The 23,046-nt window shown below is 39.0% G+C and overlaps 1 protein-coding gene and 1 long non-coding RNA gene across 2 annotated transcripts in view; one reads left to right on the top strand and one right to left on the bottom strand.

Moving 5' to 3' along the window:
* Positions 1–1,764: 1,764 nt before the first annotated feature.
* LOC146406362 (uncharacterized) lies at positions 1,765–5,957 on the bottom strand. The gene is made up of 2 exons (XR_014811440.1): positions 3,324–5,957; positions 1,765–2,660 (listed from the first exon to the last, which is right to left on the bottom strand). It is a non-coding gene; the product is annotated as an uncharacterized LOC146406362 (long non-coding RNA).
* A 67-nt stretch (positions 5,958–6,024) lies between these two features.
* The window catches only part of LEO1 (LEO1 homolog, Paf1/RNA polymerase II complex component), a 37,304-nt gene continuing 20,282 nt past the window's right edge, over positions 6,025–23,046 (top strand). Inside the window, exons 1-4 of the mRNA XM_003121504.5 lie at positions 6,025–6,111; positions 16,342–17,097; positions 19,507–19,611; positions 22,887–22,981. Of these exons, the coding sequence (XP_003121552.1) occupies positions 6,054–6,111; positions 16,342–17,097; positions 19,507–19,611; positions 22,887–22,981 (1,014 nt within the window). The 5' untranslated portion in view covers positions 6,025–6,053. The remainder of the gene's footprint in view (positions 6,112–16,341; positions 17,098–19,506; positions 19,612–22,886; positions 22,982–23,046) is intronic.

Consider the following 23,046-nt stretch of genomic DNA (forward strand, 5'->3'; position numbering starts at 1 on the left):
ACAGCTTCCTGGTAACACTTAAGCTTCAGAGAGGAAGCTAAATCCTACCTATTCAAGGAAATCAGTCCCTAAACCTAACCCTAGATTCAAGAGAAAAGCTTTCAAGACAACCTTTGCTTCAGTTCTAAGAAACACCTTCAGACTCATTTTCTTTCTCTTTTTTTTCTTAACATTAAGTGCAAGTTTTCATAGAAAGTGTACTGAGACATTTTCTAAGCTCCTGTTTGCCTGCCCAAACTCTCATTTGCATGGGAACAATTATTTACCAGTGCTTTGGAGTTGACACGAATCTTATGAAAGTGAGTTAGAGTAATGATAGTGAGAAGAAAAAGATTTGGCTAGAGGGCTCTCTATCATTTAGAAAAACAACTGTAATTATATCATGAGACATCTTATTTCTGTCTCTTGATATCCTGAAAACTCTTCCATGAGGGAGTCAGCTTTACATTCAAATAGCTTTTATAACTCCAACCAAGTAAACAAAGCTCCTATTTAAACAAGTATGTGAGGCCCACCATGAACTACAAGGATAAAATCAGCTTTCATTTATTAGTCCAAGAAGCCCAGATTCACTCATTCTTCAGAATCTGAAGACTTTCATAGTCATAGAATCCTAGATATGAAATTAGTAGGAAAAACACAGTCGAATAAAGAATATACTTAGTATATTCTTTTATTGTGTCTCATCTTCCATCAAAATGTGTTTCTGAGAACAGGCACTTGGTTTATTTTGTTCTCTGTTGTATCTCCAGTGCCTAGAATAGTTTCTAGAACAAAGGCACTTAAATCCTTATTGGATAAGTGAATGTATCAGGTATTCTATTAGTTTTGTTTCCTTCTCATTCTGTTTTCTTATAGAGACTTCTGTTCTCTTGCTCCAGTCTGGACCAGCATCCCTCTAGGACTTCAGGCCTAACTACCATCTTGGTAATTCCTTTTGTCTCTGTCCAATCTTGGATTTCCTGCCTGCCTCTAAAGCTTTTCTCCTTATGGCTTAGTCCCTTTTTTTTTTTTTTTTTGGAAGACCACAATCATCAATTGCACCATTTTTGAGTACCCTGTTCAATCACTATTGGTGTGTAACAAACCATATCAGAACTTAATGACATTATGCCACAGCACTCATTTATTTATTATTTCCTGGTTTCTGTGAGATAGGAATGCAGGAAGGGCTGAGCTGGGGGCTGGTGGCCTGTGAGACAGGAATGCAGGAAAGGCTTAGCTGGGCTCTGGTGGCCTGCAGACTGCAGCTGGACCTGCAGGAGGTCTACAGAAGCTGAGCACTGGTGGTCTCTTCTCTGCATGGGCTAGTTTGGGCTTCTTTACAGCATGGCAGCCTCAGGGTAGTTGGACTACTTATGTAGAGGATGGATCTCATTATTCCTCCCTTATACTAAATGATAGTTTGGTGAGTATAAAGTTCTAGAATGGGTTATCTTTCAGGATTTCAAAAGCAAGTCTCCATTGTTTTATAACTTTCCAAATTGTTGAAAAGTCTAATGTCATTTTAACTCCAGATCCTTTAAATGTCAGTTCATTTTTCTCTCCAGAAGTTTAGAATAATCTCTTTATTGTCAGTGTTCTGGAGCTTCATGTGAATCAAATAATAGATATGATAAACCAACTGAAGCCTTTCTTGGTTGAATTTTAAATTCTGCTCAATTTTATGTCCTGATAACTGAGTTCCCTCCCATTACCTCATTATTCTAGCTTGAATCATCCTGTCTTAGTTTGTTCATACAGTTATAACAAAATACCACAAAGTAGCTTATAAATAATAGAAATTTATTTCTCACAGTGGAGGCTGAGAGGTCCAAGATCAAATTGCCAACATGGTTGCATTCTGGTAAGACCCCTCTTTATGGTTCATAGCCAGAGACTTCTCACTGTATCCTTACATGGTGGATAGAGCTAGAGTTCTGTGGGGTCTTCTTTAAAGTAAGAGTAGGACTTCCCGTGCGGCTCACAACATAACTACTCGGCGTTGCTTCTACAGTGGCTGTGGCTTGACCCCTAGCCTGGGAACTTCCATATGCCGCAGGTGCGGCCACTTGTTTAAAAATAAATAAATAAATAAATAAATAAAGAGTGAAAAAGAATACCTTTTAAAATTACCTAATCACCTTCTAAACTCCCCACCTCCTAATAACACTACTTTGGCATTAAGATTTCAACATGAACTTTGGAGGGACATAAACATTCAGACCAAGAAACCTTTCCCAACACCCAGTCATAGAAATCATTTTCTGGCTTCCCATTCTTTAGCAACTGAATATAATTTATAATTTATTTCTAAAACTTAAATTCTTCAGAAGTTTTAGAATAATTTGTTTCATTTACCCCAAGCTCCCCTATGTGTGTGTGTGTGTGTGTGTGTGTGTGTGTGTGTGTGAAAAAATCATGTTCGCTATTATTTTTATATTCCTATTGCACCCATGAGAGGGACTCAATTTAGGAAGGACTTTAATAAAGGCAGACTTATAAGTGCATGCTCTGTGTCTTCCAAGAAATTAGTTGCCCCATTGTTCACTTACTACTATAGAAACATCAGGACTTCTCTATTCATCACTTTAGTTCAGATTAACCTGCTCCTTTTTTTTTTTTTTTTTTTTTTTTTGGTCTTTTTAGGGCCACAACTGCAGCATATAGAAGTTTCCAGGCTAGGGGCCAAATTGCAGCTGTAGGTGCTGCCTAATACCATAGCCACAGCAATGCCAGATCTGAGCCAAGTCTTCAACCTATACCACAGCTTGTGGCAATGCTGGATCCTTAACTAATTCAGCAAGGCCAGGGATCAAACCTGTGTCCTCATGGATACTAGTCAGATTTGTTATTGCTAAGCCACGATGTGAACTCCCAATATGGCCCTTCTAAAGGCTAGTTCCTTCCACAAAGTACTCAGAAACAAGCCACATGACCCACCTGTGGAGTGGCATTTTACAATAAATGGAGTGTTTTCAGTTAAGGTATTGTTTAATCAAGCTGTTGTTTTTCCTCTAAGTCTTTAAGATGTTGTACAGTTATTAAAGCTGTTTTGCACCTTGGTGTAAGTATAAACTATACATTTTAAGGTATTTAGTTACCTTATAAAAATGTTTGTAGGGAATTCCCTTTGTGGCTCAGCAGTTAATAAACCTGACTAGGATCCATGAGGATGTGGGTTCAATCCCTGGCCTCACTCAGTGGGTTAAGGATCCAGCATTATCATGAGCTATGGTATAGGTCACAGACACAGCTCAGATCCTGTGTTGCTGTGGCTGTGGTATAGGCCGGCAGCTGTTAACTCCAACTTGACCCCTAGCCTGGGAACCTCCATATGCCACGGGTGAGGCCCTAAAAAAAAAAAAAAAAGCAAAAAAAAAATTTGTAATGAAACACTAATTGTGTGGTTTTACATCACGTTGTGTTAGTCAAACTAGATGAATCTTTTTTCTTTGACTAGGAGGTATTGATCACTATTTTGAGGATCTTATGAAGGCAGAACATGGAGAAAAAAAGACAAAGCCTTATGGAGTTCCTGTCGTGGATCAGTGGTAACAAACCCGACCAGTTCCATGAGGATGTGTTCAATCCCTGGCCTTGCTCAGTGGGTTAAGGATCCGGCATTGCCATGAGCTGTGGTGTGTGGTGTAGGCAGCAGGTGCAGCTTGTATGTGGCCTTGCTGTAGTTGTGTAGGCCGGCAACTGGAGCTTGGATTCAACCCCGAGCCTGGGAACTTTCATATGCTGAGGGTTCGGCCCTAAAAAGCAGAAAACAAACAAACAAACAAATAAAAACAACCCCTCAGAACCTGGGGGGAAAAAAAGCGGTGTAGGTTGTAACCGTGGCTTGGATCTGATCCCTGGGGAAAATGATAAAGGTATTCTGGAGATGTTCTATACAGTTACACATTTAACAGATGAAATTCTCCATCCCTGGGAGCAAATCAAGAGATTATCTTGGGAATTTTCCTGTGGTGGCTCAGTGGATTAAGAATCCACTGTTGTCATTTCATGGCTTGGGTCACTGCTGTGGCACAGGTTCAATTCCTAGCCCAGTAACGTCCACATGCTGGGATGCAGCAAAATAAATAAACAAATAACCAAGAAAATAATTCAAGAAGTAGGAGTACACCTGATTATCACGACCTCAATGAAAAATGTCAAAAAAAAAAAGAGAGAGATTATCTTAATCCCCAAAGTTAAAACTGAAACACAAATCTAATAGGATAAACTTCTCCATCTCTGGTAGTAAGTGAAAAGATTATTTTAACACTCTAAACATCCATGATAGTGATCTGGGTATAACCTCAGGCAAGCAGTACTTAAAATAATTGTGACTGGTTTAGCTGAAATCTAATTGAATGTATTATTTCCTGTCTGATAAAAGAAAACTGAAGAGAGGAGCAAAGATCAGCATAAAGCACAACAAAGACAAAAATTAAAGAACCAGAAGTTATTTGCTCTATTCATATGGGATAAACATTAATCCTGCTGGTCAAGAATAAGAGGAGGGTGATTCCGCAGGCCTCACCGTAATTCAGTTTAAGATTTAATCAAAGTACTTTTCAAGGATAGTATTCTAAATGAAAATGAAACTGAATCACAATCAAATAGAATTCTTGTTTTTCCAGTATTCTAGAAAGTTTTAAAGTGATCCCATCTACCTGCTCTTACATCATCCACTTTGTACAGAAGACTAGGATAACATACTCAGTCCCACTTCTTGCCCATTTGAACCTTGTCAGGCACTCCTATTTGCAACAAAAATAATGCCTCAAAATTTCCAAACTAAAAATCCACTGTTGCTGTCCAAGATTAAAATCCTTATATTGATCTAGACAGATAATACTTTAACACAGGATGTACATTCTTGAAAACTAATATTTAAGTTTCCTGAAAATGACGTAGTTGTTTCGTATGTGCAAGTCCCTTCAGTTCTTTGAAATTTTATAAAAGCAAGAGGGTTTATCTAGCACTGACCTTTTAGGAAAATTCTAGTACTGTCTGATTTGATAATGTACAATCATAGCCACATTTCATAGCAAAATCAAACTTTTTTTCAGAAAAAATAAACAAGAAGCCTCTGAATAGGGTTTTTCTAGCTACGGGTTGCAATTAATTAGTAAATCATGAAATCAATTAAGTGATGCACTGCCTGTCATCATTAAAAACAAAAGCTGCAAGAGAATAAAGTAAAAGAGAATAGGAAATCTCAAGACTAAATCTTAGTAGTATGTATTGTTTTGTGAAGTATTTAATTTTATGCACAAAAGTGTGTACTGGGTTAAGATGGGACATTTTTGATGTTTGAGATACACTGTTCTAAGCCTGCATGCAGTCTTCAAAGAGCAGTCCGAGGAAGACCCTTTTAGGGGTAGGAGAGACCGTCCCTTTCCCGATCACACACACACGTGAGAGACCTCATTTTCTTCATAGGCTTCAACCAAGGCCTTTCTCAATAGAATCAGTGCAGAGTAGTTATGAGAACTCAGTTGTTTTAAGACAGATACTGAAGACTTTTCCAAAACTGTAGAACAATTCCACTCATTTTTTTTTTTTGAAAAAAAGTCACTTAAAATTTAAAAACTCTAGTTATGTTAACCTGTTTACTATTTTTAAACGATTTTAAAAATACCTCTGCCTTAATTACTAATACAGTAAATAGCAATAGAATATAACCCACATAACGACCCTTTATAGAGTTTGCAACAATTTGAGAACACTTCGTCAGTATGAAACAAAGGACTCCAGACCTGACTCAGGGCAGGTTTAACACGGCCCCAGGCCTTTCCCGGGAGAACCTAAGCGCTTCCCGCTCCACTGACACGCAGACAGGACGTTCCCCGGGTGAGAATCCTCGGGAATAAGAACAGATCTTGACGAAAATGCGTGGTCTATACGCTTAGGAGATTGGACAAGCACAGGTTCACAGAGCACACGAAAACTAGTTCACCGAAGGAAAGCAGACTTTTAGCGAATCTTTTGCGACACTGTCGCAACTCGTTGTTTCCGTGCCGTAAAGACAGTCGCGAAGCCACCCCCAGTGAAGACAGCAGCGGACGTGCGCGGCAATGGCGGATATGGAGGACCTTTTCGGGAGCGACGTCGACAGTGATGCTGAGCGTAAAGGTGGATTTGGTTGGGCTTTGGTGGAGGCGACCGTGGCGGGCCTTCTGCGACGGGAGCCAGACAGCAGTCCAGTTCCGGTTGTGCGAACGCTCGGGCGCTGAGGGCGAGTGGTAGCACTTCCTCCACTCCTGCCTTAGCGCTCCCTGCACTCCCGGCGGTGCCAGCCTACCCTGGAGGACAGGAGTGAAGGGACAGACGCAGAGCGTGCGCCTCGAGGCTCTTGGTGTCCGTGGAGCAAGCTGGGCATGTGGAGCGAAGGGGGCGCGGGGCAGGGATGGAGGCCCGGTGAGCTAGCACAGCCAGAGAAGGAACCTCGGAGCCCTGCTGTGTCCTGCCTTGCACCGGCCAGCGCAGAGTAAGGGCAGTTGTAAATGAATGGAAATTAGGTCTTCAGGAATATGGGAATAGGCCGGACGAATTTTTAGAGGGGCTCAGATGCTCTCCTGAAACGAAACCAGAGAGTGGCGTGATGGGGAGTTTGAGATGTCTGGATGAGAAGATTGGGAAGGATACCGGGGTAGGGCATTACTTGCAGGAAATAATGTGTTCTCCGAGAATCTGTGCAGAAACTCTAGAATTTGTCTGTGATATTAAACTTGGGGAACATATGAGCTCTGTGTTTGGAGGGAAAGGATGAAGGATTTGTTGATGAAATGAATTAATGAAGGTAGGTTTTATTGTGCAAGGAAGTCTTTCTGGCACAAAGACGAGCTATTTGAGTTTGAGATAGTAATAGGAGGTCTTTGAAGCGAGAAGGGGCCCAGGAACAAGTTCAGCATTCTTAAAACTCGCTAAGCTCAAAGTACTGTATCTACTTTTTTCCTTAGCATAGTGCTTGTTGTGGTTGTTTTTTTTCTTTCTCTGACTCCAATTTATTCATACTTTTTATAATCAGGGGAGCACCAGGTGGAAGTCTAGTGTGAGGGCTCTACCAGAATGGGTATCCTCAAGGTTCTGGTCAGGATAAGTCTGGAAGTATAGAGCTTTGTGTATTTGTTCCATGTGGTTTGCCAATGTTTTTTTGTTTTTTTTTTTTTTCCCCTCATCTGTACTTGTCCATATCCCATTCACCCTTCAAGGCACAGATCTATGTGAACCCTCCCAACTTGCTTCCTTGAAGTTGTTCATTCATTCAGCATTTACAAATCCCCTGTCATGTTCCAGCTACTTTGCTAGGTGTAGGGGATATAATGATGAAAAGATCATCCCCACCCTACCTCCACCTGACATCAGTACTAATGCATACTTGATACTTGATAAATAATTGGATGGGTAGAAGCAATAGTTAGATGTACTTTTCCGTTGCAAACTCAGTGTGTGGGAAAGTGACATAGGGATGTGGTTGCTTCTCTGGGCTTCATGTTTTACCTTCTTGTAAGCCTATTGCTGCTTTCTTCCATTTTAGTTTTAGATAATAGCACTCTCTAGGATTTACTTCCAAGACTGTCCTTGAAGGTTGCCTTTGGTACTGAAGGTAGTATGGATGTGACAGAATAACTCCTGTTAGATCAGCATATTTCATTATTTCCCTGGGCTAAGACAGATGTAGAAAATGACTATACCTGACAGACTTCTTGGTATAACAGTGGATAGAGTTCCTACCTAGGCCCAGTGTGTTTCTTTCATGTATAAATGTGGCAGGTCTTTCATTTCTTTCAACAGTGTTTTCTAGTTTCTATTGTATGAGTCCTGTACTTCCTAGGTTCAATTTATTCCTAGGTATTTCATTTAGTATACTGTTGCAAGTGGAATTGTTTTCGTAATTTCATTTTTGGATTGTTCATTGTTAGTGTATAGAAATACAATTGATTTTTGTATGCTAATCTTGTGTCCTGCAACCTTGCAGAATGTCTTACTTCTAATAGTTGTTTGGTGTGTGTGTGTGAATTCTGTAGGATTTTCTGCAATAATATTATGTCATCTGCGAATAGAGAGAGTTGTTACTTCTTCCTTTTCAATTTGGATGCCTTTTCTTTTTCTTGCCTAATTGCTCCAGCTAGAACTTTCTGTAGAGTATTGAATGGAAGTGATAAGAATGGACATCTTTATCTTGTCCCTAATCTTGGGAAAAAGCACCATGCCTTCACCATTACATATGATATTAGCTGTGGGTTTTTTGTCGATGCCCTTTATAAGCTTCATGAAATTTCTCTTCCTAGTTTGTTGTTGTCGTGAAAGGGTGTTGGATGTTGTCACATGTCTCTTCTACATCATTTACAATGATCAAAAATTTTTCCATTATTATTTTCTCTACTGTTTTGATTCCCTTCTTCTTTTTTCTATATGTTTTTAGTTTTAGTCAACTTTCTTAGTTTTACTCTGGTGACTACAATTAGCATCTAAATTTCTGCCAATCTGGTTTCAATTAATACCAACTTAATTTCGGTAGTATATAAAACCTTTTTTCCTGTATAGCTCTATCCTCTCACCTTTGCATTATTGTCACAGATTGCATCTTTGTACTATGTCCAATGACATAGATTTATAATTGTTCTTTGTAATTGTCTAAATTTTAAGTTAAATCTTATCAAAAAGAGGACTAAGCAGAAATATATTATTACTGACTTTTATACTCACCTATCTAGTTATCTTTTTTTTTTTTTTTTTTTCGCTTCTTAGCGCCAAATCTGTGGCATATGGAGGTTCCCAGGCTAGGGGTCAAATCAGACCTGCAGCTGCCAGCCTGCGCCACAGCCACAGCAACGCAGGATCCAAGCCACATCTGTGACCTGCACCACAGCTCATGGCAATGCTGAATTCCTGACCCACTGAGCGAGGCCAGGAATTGAACCCGCATCCTCATGGATACTAGTCAGATTCGTTTCTGCTGTGCCACAATGGGAACTCCCTAGTTACCATTATTGATGTTCTTTATTTCTTCACTTGGATTCAAGTTGCTGTTTACTGTCCTTTCATTTCAGCATGAAGGACTCCCTTTGGCATTTCTCGTAGGGTAGGACTACTAGCAACAAACTTAATTTGTTTTTATTGAGGTTAAATTCACATAACATAAAATTTACCATTTGGAGGTCCTGCTGTGGCACAGTAGGTTAATGATCTGGCTTGTCTCTGTGGAGGCATCAGTTTGATCCCTAGCCCAGTGCAGTGGGTTAAGGATCTGGTGTTGCTGCACCTGCCGCACATGTCACACAGGAACTTGCATATGCCACAGCGGCAGCCAAAAAAGAAAAAAAAAATTACCATTTTGTTTTATTATTTTATTTTTATTAAGGTATAATTGATATACAACATGATTTGATATTTGTATACATTGTGAAATGATCACCACAGAAAGTCTCCTTAACATCCATCGCTATACATAGTTACAGAGTTATTTTTTCCTGTGGTGAGAACCTTTAAAATCTACTCTTATAAACTTTCGAATATCTAGCACAGTATATTAACCATAGTTTTCATGCTGTATACTACATCCCCATGACTTATTTTATAACTGGTTATTGATACTTTTAGACTCCCTTCACCCATGTTCCTAGCTCTCTTCTCTTCCCCCAGCCTCTGGAAACCATCAAGCTATTCTCTTTATCTGTGAGCTTTGTTTTTTGGTTTTTGGATCCCACATGTAACTGAGATCATACAGTCTTTGTCTTTCTCTCTCTGACCTATTTCACTTAGCATAATGCCCTCAAGATCCATCCATGTTGTCATAAATGGCAAGATTGCTTTATTACGGTTGAATAACATTCCATTGTGCATATATACCATATTTATAGTAGCACGAATAATGTTTTATTGTATATATACACCACATTTTATTTATCCATTTATCTGTAGATGGACATTTAGATTGTTTTCATATCTCGGCCTTTGTAGATAATGCTGCAGTGAACATAGGTGTGCACATGTCTTTTCAAATTAGTGTTTTTATATTCTTTGGATAAATACCCAGAAGTGAAATAGCTGGATCATATGGTAGTTCTATTCTTTTTTTGAAGCATTTCCATAATGTTTTCCATAGAGACTGCAACAGTGTTCAAGTGTTCCCTTTTCTCCTCTTCTTCTCCAACACTTGTTATTAATTATCTTTTTGATAATAGCCTTTCTAACTGTGGTATTGATTTGCATTTCTCTGCTGAGCAGTGATATTCAACTTCTTTTCATGTACCTGTTGGCCATCTCTGTGTCTTTTTTTGTGTGGTGGGGGCAGTGTTTGTTCAGGTTTTCTGCTCATTATTTATTTATTTTTGCTGTTGAATAGTTTGAGCTCTTTATATAATCCTTTATCAGATATATGATTTGCAAATATTTTATCCCATTCAGTAGATTGTGTTTCATTTTGTTGATAGTTTGCTTTGCTGTGTAGAAGCTTTTTAGTTTGATGTAATCATACTTGTTTATTTTTACTTTAGTTGTCTTTGTTTTTGGTGGCAAATCTAAAAAATAATCAAGACCAGTGTCACAGAGCTTACTGCTTACTGTTTGCTTCTAGGAACTTTATAGTTTCAGGTCTAAATTTTAGCCTAATCCATTGAGTTAGTTTTTGTGTATGGTATGAGATATTGGTCCAGTTTCATTCTTTTGCATGTTACTCTGCAGTTTTCCTAACACCATGTATTGAAGAGACTGTCCTTCCCCACTGCATAGTCTTAGCTTCTTTGTCATGAATTAATTGACCATGTATGTGTGGGTTTACTTATAAGCTCTTAATTCTGTTTGATTTATGTGTTAATTTTTATGCCAATATCATACTGTTTTGATTACTATAGGTCTGTAATATAATTTGAAATCAAGGGCATTGATGCCTCCAGCTTTATTCTTTTTTCTCAAGATTGCTTTTACTGTTTGGGATATCTTTCTTTCTTTTTTTAAAAATGAGTTTTATTTTTTCCATTGTAGTTTGTTTACAGTGTTCTGTCAATTTTCTACTGTATACCAAAGTGACCCAGTCACACATACATATAGTCTTTTTCTCACATTATCCTCCATCATGCTCCATTACAAATGACTAGGTATAGTTCCATGCGCTATACAGCAGGATCTTGTTGCTTATCTACTCCAAATGCAATAGTTTGCATCTGTTAACCCCAGACTCCCAGTCCATCCCACTCCCTCCCGCTCCCCTTTGGCAACCATGAGTCTTTTCGCCAAGTCCATGAGTTTCTTTTATGTGGAAAGGTTCATTTGTGCCATATAGTAGATTCCATATATAAGTGATATCATATGGTATTTGTCTTTCTCTTTCTGACTTAATTTCACTCAGTATCAGAGTCTTTAGTTCCATCCATGATGATGTATGGCATTATTGTGTTCTTTTTTATGGCTGACTAGTATTCCATTGTGTATATGTACCACATCTTCTTAATCCACTCATCTGTCGATGGACATTTAAGTTGTTTCCATGTCTTAGCTATTGTGAATATTGCTGCAATGAATATATGGGTGCATGGGTCTTTTTCAAGGAAAGTTTTGTCCAGATATATGCCCAAGAGTGGGATTGCTGGGTCATGTGGGTAGTTCTATATTTAATTTTCTGAGGTACCTCCATACTGTTTTCCATAGTGTTTATACCAATTTACATTCCCACCAACAGTGTAGGAGGGTTCCCTTTTCCCCACACCCTCTCCAGCATTTGTTATTTGTTGACTTAATGATGGCCATTCTGACATGTGTGAGGTGAAACCTCATAGTAGTTTTGATTTGCATTTCTCTAATAATCAGGGATGTTGAGCATTTTTTCATATGCTTGTTGGTCATCTGTTTATCTTCTTTGGAGATATATCTACTCAGGTCTTTTGCCCATTTTTCAGTTGGGTTTTTGGGTTTTTTGCTGTTGAGTTGTTTGTATATTTTAGAGATTAAGCCCTTGTCAGTTGCATCATTTGAAACTATTTTTTCCCATTCCATAGATTGTCTTTTTTTTTTTTTTTCTTTAATGGTTTCCTTTTGCTGTGCAAAAGCTTGTCAGTTTGATTAGGTCCCATTGGGGTTTTTTTCCTTTTGCTTTTATTTCTGTTGCCTTGGGAGACTGACCTAAGAAAACATTTAAGGTTGATGTCAGAGAATGTTTTGCCTATGTTCTCTTCAAGGAGTTTGATGGTGTCTTGTCTTATGTTTAAGTCTTTAAGCCACTTTGAGTTTATTTTTGTGTATGGTGTGAGGGTGTGTTTATTTGGGATTTCTGTGGTTCCATATAATTTAGGGTTCTTTGTTCTAGTTTTGTGAAAAATGCCACTGAAATTTTAATAAGGATTGCCTTGAATCTGTAGATTGCTCTTGGTAGTGTAGACATTTTAACAATATTGATTCCTCTAATCCATGAACATGGAATACCTTTCCATTTACTCATGTCTTTAGTTTCTTTCATCAGTGTCTTAAAGTTTTCAGTGTACAGGTCTTTCACCTTTTTGGTTAAATTTATTTCTAAATATTTTATTCATTTTGATACAGTTGTAAATTGGATTGTTTTCTTAATTTCTTTTTCTGAGAGATTATTAGTGTGTAAAAACACAACTGTATGTTGATTTTATGCCCTGCAACTTTACTGAATGTATTTATTAGTTCTAAGAATTTTTTTTAGTGGAGTTTTTAGGGTTTTCTATATATAATATCATGTCATCTGCGTATAGTGACAGTTTTATGTCTTTTCAATTTGCTTGCTGAATATGCCATTTTTAAGTGAACAAGTCAGTGGTATTTAGTACCTTTAAAATGTTGTTCAGGAGTTCCAGTTGTAGCTCAGTGGGTTAAGAACCTGACCACTATCTATGAGGATGTGATTTCGATCCTGGCCTCACTCAGTGGGTTAAAGGATCAAACATTGCCATGAGCTGTGCTGTAGATCCCAGACACAGTTTGAATCTGGTGTTGCTGTGGCATAGGCTGGCAACTGTAGCTCTGATTCGACCCCTAGCCTGGGAACTTACATATGCCACAGGTGCTGTCCTAAAAAGAAAAAAAATAAAGTGTTGTTCAGCCACTACCTCTATCTAGTTCTGAAACACTTTCATAATTCAAAATAAAGCACCATACCCATTAAGCAGTTACTTGCCATTTGCTCCTTTTGCTAGCCCCTATCACTACCAGTCTGCTTAAATCCTATGCCTATGGGTTTACCTTTTCTGGACATTTCATATGGAATCATACAATATGTGGCCTTTTGTGTCTTCTGTTTTTTACCATCATGCTTTTGAAGTTTATCCACACTGTAGTATCAGTATATTTCATTTAAATGACTGAATAATATTCTGCTCTATGTATATATCGCAATTTGTTTATCTGTTTAACCATTGATGGACATTGGGTTGTTCCCATCTTTTGGCTAGTTGAATAGTGATGCTGTGAACATATCACAAGTATTTGTGTACAAGTATTTGTGTGAGTGCCTGTTTTCAGTTCTTTGGGGTATGTATGTAGGCGTGGAACTGCTGAGTCATATGATAATTCTTTGCTTTAATTTTTGAGGAATAACCAAACCATTTTTTATAGCAACTGGACCACTTTACATTACCACCAGCAATGTTTAAGTGTTCTATTTCTTTCTTTTTTTTTTTTTTTTTTGTCTTTTTGCCATTTCTTTGGCCGCTCCCGCGGCATATGGAGGTTCCCAGGCTAGGGGTCTAATCGGAGCTGTAGCTGCCAGCCTACGCCAGAGCCACAGCAACGCAGGATCTGAGCCACGTCTGTGACCTACACCACAGCTCACGGCAACGCCGGATCGTTAACCCACTGAGCAAGGGCAGGGATCGAACCCGCAACCTCATGGTTCCTAGTCGGATTCGTTAACCACTGTGCCACGACGGGAACTCCTAAGTGTTCTATTTCTTAACATCCTTGCCAGTACTTTTTATTTTCCCTCTCTTAAAAAATAAAAATACAGCCATCCCTGTTGATGTCAGGTGATGTTTCGTTGTGATTTTAATTTGCATTCCTAATGGCTAATGATGTTGGGCATCTATTCATGTACTTGTTTCATTTGTATAACCATGGAGAAATTTGTATCCAAGTCTTTTGTCCATTTTTTAAATGCGTTGTTTTTGTCTTTTTGTTTGGAGTTGTAAACATCCTTTTTATATTTTGGATACTATACTATAAGTATGTACATGTTTTATCGTCTCCCATTCTGTAGGTTGTTTTTTCACTTTCTTGATAATGTTCTTTCTTGCATAAAAGCTTTTCATTTTGAGGAAGTCCAGTTTATCTTTTGTTGGTTGCTCAGTTATAAGGATTTATTTCATTTTTAAAGGATAATTTTGCTGGACATAGATTCTTGGTTGAGAGTGTTTCTTTGAGCACTTTGAGTATTTCATCCCAGTGTCTCCAGGTTCTTATGGTTTCTAATGAGAAATCAGCTGTTGTCCTTAATGAGGCTCTCTTTTATGGGACATGTTGCTTCTTTTTTGCTCCTTTCAGGATTCTTTCTTTGTGTTAAGACAGTTTGATAATGATATGTCTAAATGTGGGTCTCTTAACTTTATCCTACTCAGTATTCATTGAACAACTTGGATGTGTATGTTGATGTCTTTCATCAAATTCGGAAAGTTTTTCTTTCTGTCCCTTTCTCTTCTCCTGAAACTTTCACTGTACATGGATTGGTACACTTGCTGGTACCCTACAAGTCTTTTAGACTCCTTCATTTTTCATTATTTTCTCTTTTTGTTCACCAGATTGGATAATCTCAATTGACCTATCTTAAATTTTACTGATTTTTCTTCTTCCTACTCACATCTGCTGTTTAGCCCCTTTGGTGAAGTTTTTATTTCAGTTATTGCACATTTTAATTCCAGAATTTCTGTTTAGTTCTTCTTCTTTTTTAAAAAAAATCATTTTACAGCTGCACCCCTGGCATATGGAAGTTCCCAGGCTAGGGGTCCAAGTGGAGCTGTAGCTGCTACAGCCTACACCACAGCAGATCCAAGCTGCATCTGCAACCTGCACCAGAGTTCAGGCAATGCTGGATCCTTAATCCACTGAGCGAGGCCAGGGCCTGCGTCTTCATGGATACCAGTTATGTTCATTACCACTGAGCCACGACAGGAACTCCTGTTCAGTTCTTTTTTCTAATAGCTGTCTTTTTATTGATATTCTCTATTTGGTAAGAAATCATTTTCATTGTCTGAACTTCTTCAGGGACATCTTCTGGCCTTTTTTCCTATCTATGGACCGTGCTTCCTTGTTGTTTGTGTATGTGGGGGGGGGGCTTAGAATTTTTTTTTGAAAAATGGGCATTTTGAATAGTATTACATGGCAACTCAGAACAGCACAATCTTCCCTCCCCCATGGCTACCAATTTACTTTCCTGTTTGTTGTAGTAATTATTGTTTAGTGACTCTTTTGAACTAATTTTGTAAAGTCTGCCATCTTTGTTGTGTGTGGACACCGTTCTTTTTTCCATTAGCTTAGTGGTCAACTAGTGATTGGATAGAGATTTTCCTAAATGCAAAAAAAAGAAGCAATAACTACAACTCACAGATCGTACAGATTGCCTCTGTGTGTGTATGTTTTAGGGCCTGCTTTCAACACTCAACCAGACAATTTACAACCTACCTTTGCCTTCATTTTCTAGCACAGAGCCTGAAGGTCAGCCAGAGGTGAGAGCCTAGCGCTTTCTCAGTTCTTTCTTGAGCATGTGCACAGCCCTGGGCAAGATTGTGGCTCACTATATCTCTAAGAATATGTGAGAACTTTTAAAGGCTCTTATTCCCTGTATTATGTCATTCCTCAGCCTTTTCTCTCAAGCTTTAGGGTTAGTCTATTGTTTGCTCCAACTGTTATCCATTGTCCAAGGTGGAGGCAACTAATACATTGCCTGTAAATGTTTTTGACACACTCTCCCAGGTAGCTGCCTCAGCCACAAGAGAGTTACAAGTTAGGTGAGATAAAGTCAAGCCCTTTGAGTTAGCCCCCTCAGTGATCCACCAGACAGATCAAAACTAACAGCTATGAGATGCCTTTTGCTCCCTCCAGGGTCGTTATGTGCACCAGAAATTTAGACTGTTATCTTCAAGGTACCATTGAGCAAGGGAGTGGGTTGAGTAGGGAGGGACCAGAGTAAGTTAAAGCATCGCAAAGTTCTATTTTCTTATTGAGATTCAGCATTTTTTTTTCCTTGTTAAGCATTCCTCTAGTTGTTCCAACTTAGTTTCCAGAGTAAAATCTAAGAAAATAGATTCTAACAGTTTTTGAATTTTTTTTCATTGCTTTGGTGTTTGGATGGACTTTTAATGTTCTGCCTTTTTTTAACTTACATTGCCTTGTGTTTATATGATCCCATAGATTCAGATTCTGGATCAGAGTCGGATTCTGATCAAGAGAATGTTGCTTCTGGCAGTAATGCTTCTGGAAGTGAAAGTGATCAAGATGAAAGAGATGATTCAGGAAAACCAAGTAATAAGGAACTGTTTGGTGATGACAGCGAGGATGAGGGAGCTTCTCATCATAGTGGGAGTGATAATCACTCTGAAAGATCAGACAATAGATCAGAAGTTTCTGAACGATCTGACCATGAAGACAATGACCCCTCAGATGTAGATCAGCACAGTGGATCAGAAGCCCACAATGACGATGAAGATGAAGGTCATAGATCAGATGGAGGGAGCCATCACTCAGAAGTGGAAGGTTCTGAAAAAGCACATTCAGATGATGAAAAATGGGGTGGAGAAGATAAAAGTGACCAGTCAGATGATGAAAAGATACAGAATTCTGATGATGAGGAGAGGGCCCAAGGATCTGATGAAGATAAACTGCAGAATTCCGATGATGATGAGAAAATGCAGAACACAGATGATGAAGAGAGGCCTCAGCTTTCAGATGATGAGAGACAACAGCTGTCTGAGGAAGAGAAGGCTAATTCCGATGATGAACAGCCAGCAGCTTCTGATAATGATGATGAGAAACAGAATTCTGATGATGAAGAGCGGCCACAGATGTCTGATGAGGAGAAAATGCAAAATTCTGATGATGAAAGGCCACAGGGCTCGGATGAAGAACACAGGCATTCAGAGGATGAAGAGGAACAAGACCATAAATCAGGTAATATATTTATGAGAACCAAAGTGGATTAATAGAAGCATCCAGATACTGCAGGGGCTTATGTATTCTTTTCACATTCCCACTGCATTATTTTTTCCTCCACTGTTTTTTCTCTTCTGTCCCTCCATTTCAACCTTTTCTAATTCTGTACATTTTTGCTTGTAAACATTTTCCTAATCCATTTATTTTTGTCTATTCCCCTTCCATTTAATTGATGATAAATGGAGAAGAAAAAAAAATTTAAAGAGAACAAAAAGATGTATAATGCTAAAGTAGGGAGTTCCCATCATGGCTCAGTGGTTAACAAATCCGACTGGGAACCATGAGGTTGCGGGTTCAATCCCTGGCCTCTCTCAGTGGATTAAGGATCTGGCATTGCTGTGAGCTGTGGTGTAGGTTGCAGACGCGGCTTGGATCTGGCGTCGCTGTGGCTCTGGGGTAGGCCAGCGGCTGCAGCTCCAATTAGACCCCTAGCCTGGGAACTTCCATATGTCATGGGTGCAACCCTAGAAAAGGCAAAAAGACAAATAATGATAATAATAATAAAAATAAAATAGCTAGATAATGAATAGAGTTCCGTTTTTATGGGTAACTAAAGAGCATACCTCAGGTGAGAATAGATTTCCCTGGGGTTAAAAAAAACAATACCATTGAAATGCCCCCACAGGGTAGCTAAACTGAGGTGTGAGCAGCAGGTTCCAGCTCAGTTTTTCTGAGATCCAGAATTTCATCCTTGAGGGCCCAAGGAGTTTACCCAACCTAATCAAAGTCACAGGAAAATAACTTAAAAAATTGAATCGTGGAGTTCTCATTGTGGCGCAGTGGTTAACGAATCTGACTGGGAACCATGAGGTTGCGGGTTCGGTCCCTGCCCTTGCTTAGTGGGTTAACGATCCGGCGTTGCCGTGAGCTGTGGTGTAGGTTGCAGATGCGGCTCGGATCCCTCATTGCTGTGGCTCTGGCGTAGGCCGGTGGCCACAGCTCCGATTAGACCTCTAGCCTGGGAACCTCCATGTGCCACGGGAGCGGCCCAAGAAATAGCAAAAAGACAAAAAAAAAAAAAAAATTGCATCGCAGAATTGTTTGTTTCAAGCGGATCAATTATTTCTCTCTTATCATTATATCCTTTCCTTCAGGGGCAAAATCTACATTGAATGCCGAATTATAACAACCTGGAGGTTGTCTGGGGAGTGGAACATCCAGAAAATGAAATACAGATGATCTCAATGAGTTGTGATATCCTGACACATGCATCTTTATCCTGGGGAAATGTGCTTGGGTCAGAACTTTTATTCCATAGAGAAAGAAGGAAACACAAAGCTTCTGGACCCCCTTTTCTAATAGCCATTTGAACTGTTCTTCTTAATCCAGCATATTCTTCATATGGAATATTAAAACAATTAGACATCTTGTTTCTTTGTATTTATGTTACTTTGATTAGGTTGGAAGTCTTCCTGACATATCATCTGGATTGCTTCATTTTTATAGGTGATTGATTATAATTACATATTGATCCTATCTTCCTAGAGAGCTGCAGTATGGAGGGAAGGGGGGTTTTCCCCCATAAAGCATAGTCAGGATAGCGTTCATGACCACATTTTGGCTTTATTTGGGAGAGCAGGTCAGAAAATGGACATAGATGGACATAGGTCTATATAGACTATAGGACTGCAGTAAGTATTCAATAACTAGTTCTGGGTGGAGTTATTTGTACTATGACCAGAATCATTAAGGTTCATGCACTACTTCCCTAATAGTAGTAGACTAATGTAAATCTAGGATCGTAGTAGGGATCTTGTAGTTGATCATCCTGCTTAAAACTCTTAACTAGTTCTGCAGTGGTTCATTTGATTTTCTTATAAGTTTCAGTACTGCTTTTCTCATTCTCCCAAGTTTTTCTGCTTACAGCAACCAGTGTTCCTTTTATTAATTTCATTTTAAAACTCATTACAGTAAGCTGATTTCTGTGGGTATATGTACAGTTCTATTATGTTAATGCATGTGTTGATTTGTGTTATCATCACCACGGTCAAGATACAGAATAGTTTTATTACCCTAGAAAACTCATGCTATTCCTTTTGCAGTCATATCCCTCTCTACTTGTGATCCCTGACAGCTGCTGATCTGTTTTGTCACTATAGTTTTGTCTTTTGGGGAATGTGGTCATATAAATGGAATTATACAGTATGTAACCTTCTTTCTTTCCCTTAGGTTCTTTCACTTAGTGTAATGCACTTGGGATTCAGCCAAATTGTTACATGTATCAGTAGTTCGTTCTTACTTATTATAGAGTAGTTTTCTGTTTTATGGGTGTACCACAGTTTGTTCATCACCAATGTTGCTTCTAAAACACCGAATTCAAAGCAATATGACTGTGATTATGCTGAACCTCTAATTCTACTCTTACAGAATCTGCAAGAGGCAGTGATAGTGAAGATGAAGTTTTACGAATGAAACGCAAGAATGCAATTGCATCTGATTCAGAAGCGGATAGTGACACTGAGGTACCGAAAGGTACTCCAATTACACCCTTTATATATCTGTATTTCCATCTTTCTGTATTTAACTGTAGTCATATCCCTAACCCTAGGCATTTTCCCAAGACTGCAAGACCTACAGGAAAGGATGTGGCTATGTTTAGTGTACACAGGGAAGTTGTACAGATATGAGAAACTGCTCACACTTAATTAGAAGAACCTGCTTCATTTATAGTCAGAATGAATCTCATGTTGAGGGGCTGAGGCTCTGATGGAGGTGGCAGTGTCCATTTTCCAGTTTGAATAATGACAGTCCTCGGGCAGCTTGTTCTTGTGGTCTTAGTAAGTTAATATCAAATGAAGAACCCGATTTTCTTTTTTTTTTTTTTTTGTCTTTTTAGGGCCACACCCATGGCATGTGGAGGTTCCCAGACTAGGGGTTGAATCGGAGCTGTAGGTGCCTGCCTACGCCATAACCACAGCAGTGTGGGATCCGAGCCACATCTGCAACCTACGCCACATCTCACAGTGATGTTGGATCATTAACCCACTGAGCAAGGCCAGGGATCGAACCCATGTCCTCATGAATTCTGGTCGGATTCATTAACTGCTGAGCCACGATGGGAACTCCAAGAACTTGATTCTTCAAGCTATGGTTTAGATGAAGAGTTAATAAAAACCCAGTGTTAGGTAAAGTAGGTTTGTTTTAAGGATAAAAGATCCACCTATTCATCTCTATGCATGACTGCATTTCAAATAGCAAATTATTAAACAATAAAGACGTTGTATAAAAGTTTTAGCGAACATAATTTTGATAGTTTGGTTTTGCACAACTGATAATGTGCTGAATGGCAGTTAGGCATTAATGTTAAATAGCTTATATAAATTATCATAAGTAACAGTATAACTAAAGCAAACATTTAGAGAATCAACTAGAGAGAAAAAGAGAGAACTGGACAGAACAGTAAACTCTGGGATTAACTTAAATATCTTTGGATCTATAGCTAGTAGTTTTGTGCATGGACTTTGGAATCTCTGTGGTTCTACTTTCCAACTCTATGATTTTGGTCAAATTAATTACTATACTTCAGTTTTCTGATCTGTAAGAGGGAGATGATGCTAACCACCTTATAGGTTTGTTGTAAGAATTAAAGGTATTCTTTCATTTTGTTCACATTTATTGAGAATCTGCTTTGTGCTAGTACTGTTCTGTGCACTTAGAATGTAGCAATAATCAAAACAGATAGACTTCTTCCTTGTAGAACCCACATTCTGGTGGGGGTCAGGGTAGGGTAGGGAGAGTGATAATAATGCAATAGGTGAATATAGTGTGTTAGGTGGTGATAAGACCTAGTAAGAAAATAGTCAAGAGGGGACATGAGAGTGTTGGTGGGTAGGGTTATAGTTTTGGTGATTTTTTGTTGTTGTTGTTGTTATTAGCCATGCCTGTGGCATGTGGAAGCTCCTGGGCCAGGGATGGACAATAGCAGATGCTTAACCAGCTGGGCCACCAAGGAATTCCATATTGTTTTGGTGGTTTTTATCGTATAGATGAACTTGGTGATACTGTGGTTTTCCTTCTTCCTCCTCCTCTCTTTCTCTTTTTCTTTTCCTTTTTTTCCATTTTTGGCCTCCCTGCAGCATATGGAGTTCCCTGGCCAGGGATCATATCTGAGCTGCAGTCACAACCAAAACTGCAGCTGTGGCAACACCAGATCCCTAACCCACTGTGCCAGGCTGAGGGTTGAACCTGCACACCAACACTCCCAAGACACCACTGATCACATTGCACCACAGCGGGAACTCTTCCTGCTCTTCTTTCTAAAAAAAAATTAAGACTATTTTTTTTAGAGCAACTTAAAGTTTACAGAAAAATTGGAAGGTAGAGATTTCTCATGTTCCCGCTGCCTCCACACATGCATTGCCTTCCCCATTATCAGCATCTCTCACCAGAGTTAGGGTTTGTTACAATTGATGAACCTACATTGACACATTGTAATCACCCAAATCCATGGTTCACTTCTTGGTATTGTACATTCTGTGGGTTTGGAAAAATGTGTGATGATATGGATCCATGATTGTCTTATCATATAGAATAGTTTCACTCTCCTAAAAATTCTCCGTGCTGTCTGTTCATCCTTTCCTCCTGCCTAACCCCTGGCAACCATTGATCTTTTTACTGTCTCCATAGCTTTGCATTTTCCACAATGTCATTTAGTTGGAATTAAGTAGTATGTAGCCTTTTTAGATTGCTTCTTTCACTTAGTAATATGCATTTAAATTTCCACCATGTCTTTCATAGCTTAATAGCTCATTTCTTTTTAGCACAGAGTGATAGAGGCAAACATTGTTTTATTGCACTTACTTTATTATGCTTCTCAAGACATTACATATTTTACAAATTGAAAGTTTGTGGTAACCCTATGGCGGTGTGTTGGAGCCAATTTTCCAAGCATTTGCTTGCTTTGTATCTCACATTTTGGTAATTCTTGTGATATTTCAAACCTTCCACCAGCAAGAAGATTGGTCTTTTGAAGTCAGTGTACCATTTTGCATTCCCACCATTAGTGAATGAGAGTTCCTATTGCTCCATATTTTTTGGTCAGCATTTGGTGTCAATAGGGTTCTGAATTTTGGTCCTTCTAATAGGTTGCCTCTTCGTTTTCAGTGATCTGTCCTTCACTTTGTCAGATCAGTTACTGAGACAAAGTGAAGGTAATTCACTCTCACAGTTTATCCTAGACCATGGCATTACCAATAATCATAATTCTTCTATAATCTCAGTTTTAAGTAGCCTACTTTCTGATCCCCTTTCCATCTTTCTCTCACCCTCTCTACTATGCCATCTTGTTTTATTGGTTTATGATAGAGTGTTATTGTTATTGTTTTGCCTTCACCTGGATGAAGTTCTGCCTGAGAGGAGGGGGATCTGGATAGACATGGACCTGTAATTTTAGCACCTGAGGGACTATGTAGAGAATATGCCTGTGTGGAGTTCTTAAGCCCCAGATTTGCATATATACACTGTAGGAGGATATTTAGGCTCCTGCGTAATAAAAGGAAGTGGAAGAACAAGGCTTTGTAGTAAGTGAAGGGAGAAAGGAGTATGTCCTGTGCAGCTTTGCCCTTCGCTGGATCTGCCCACTTCCCTCTCCACAGACACTCAAGTCAGATCTTTGAGAGCCAGGCTAAGAGCTTTGTTTGCGTGGTTTCCAGGTATCTGGTTGAGAAGCCTTGGGAACATGTTGAAGTGATAGCTCTGGAAAATCATTATTGTAGATATTAATACTCTGCACTTTTCCTCTGTTGAAGATAATAATGGAACTATGGATCTGTTTGGAGGTGCAGATGATATATCTTCAGGGAGTGATGGAGAAGATAAACCACCTACTCCAGGACAACCTGTTGTAAGTAAAATTAGCAATGTGAGCTGGGGAGAGAACTAAGTGTCTCTCTTATGCTGAGAAGAGGA

The sequence above is a fragment of the Sus scrofa genome, chromosome 1 (genome assembly GCF_054392235.1).
Source record: "Sus scrofa isolate SSC_HxYL_T2T_F1_AM1 chromosome 1, Sscrofa_HxYL_maternal_Yorkshire_Landrace_v2.0, whole genome shotgun sequence".
Taxonomy (NCBI): Eukaryota; Metazoa; Chordata; class Mammalia; order Artiodactyla; family Suidae; genus Sus; species Sus scrofa.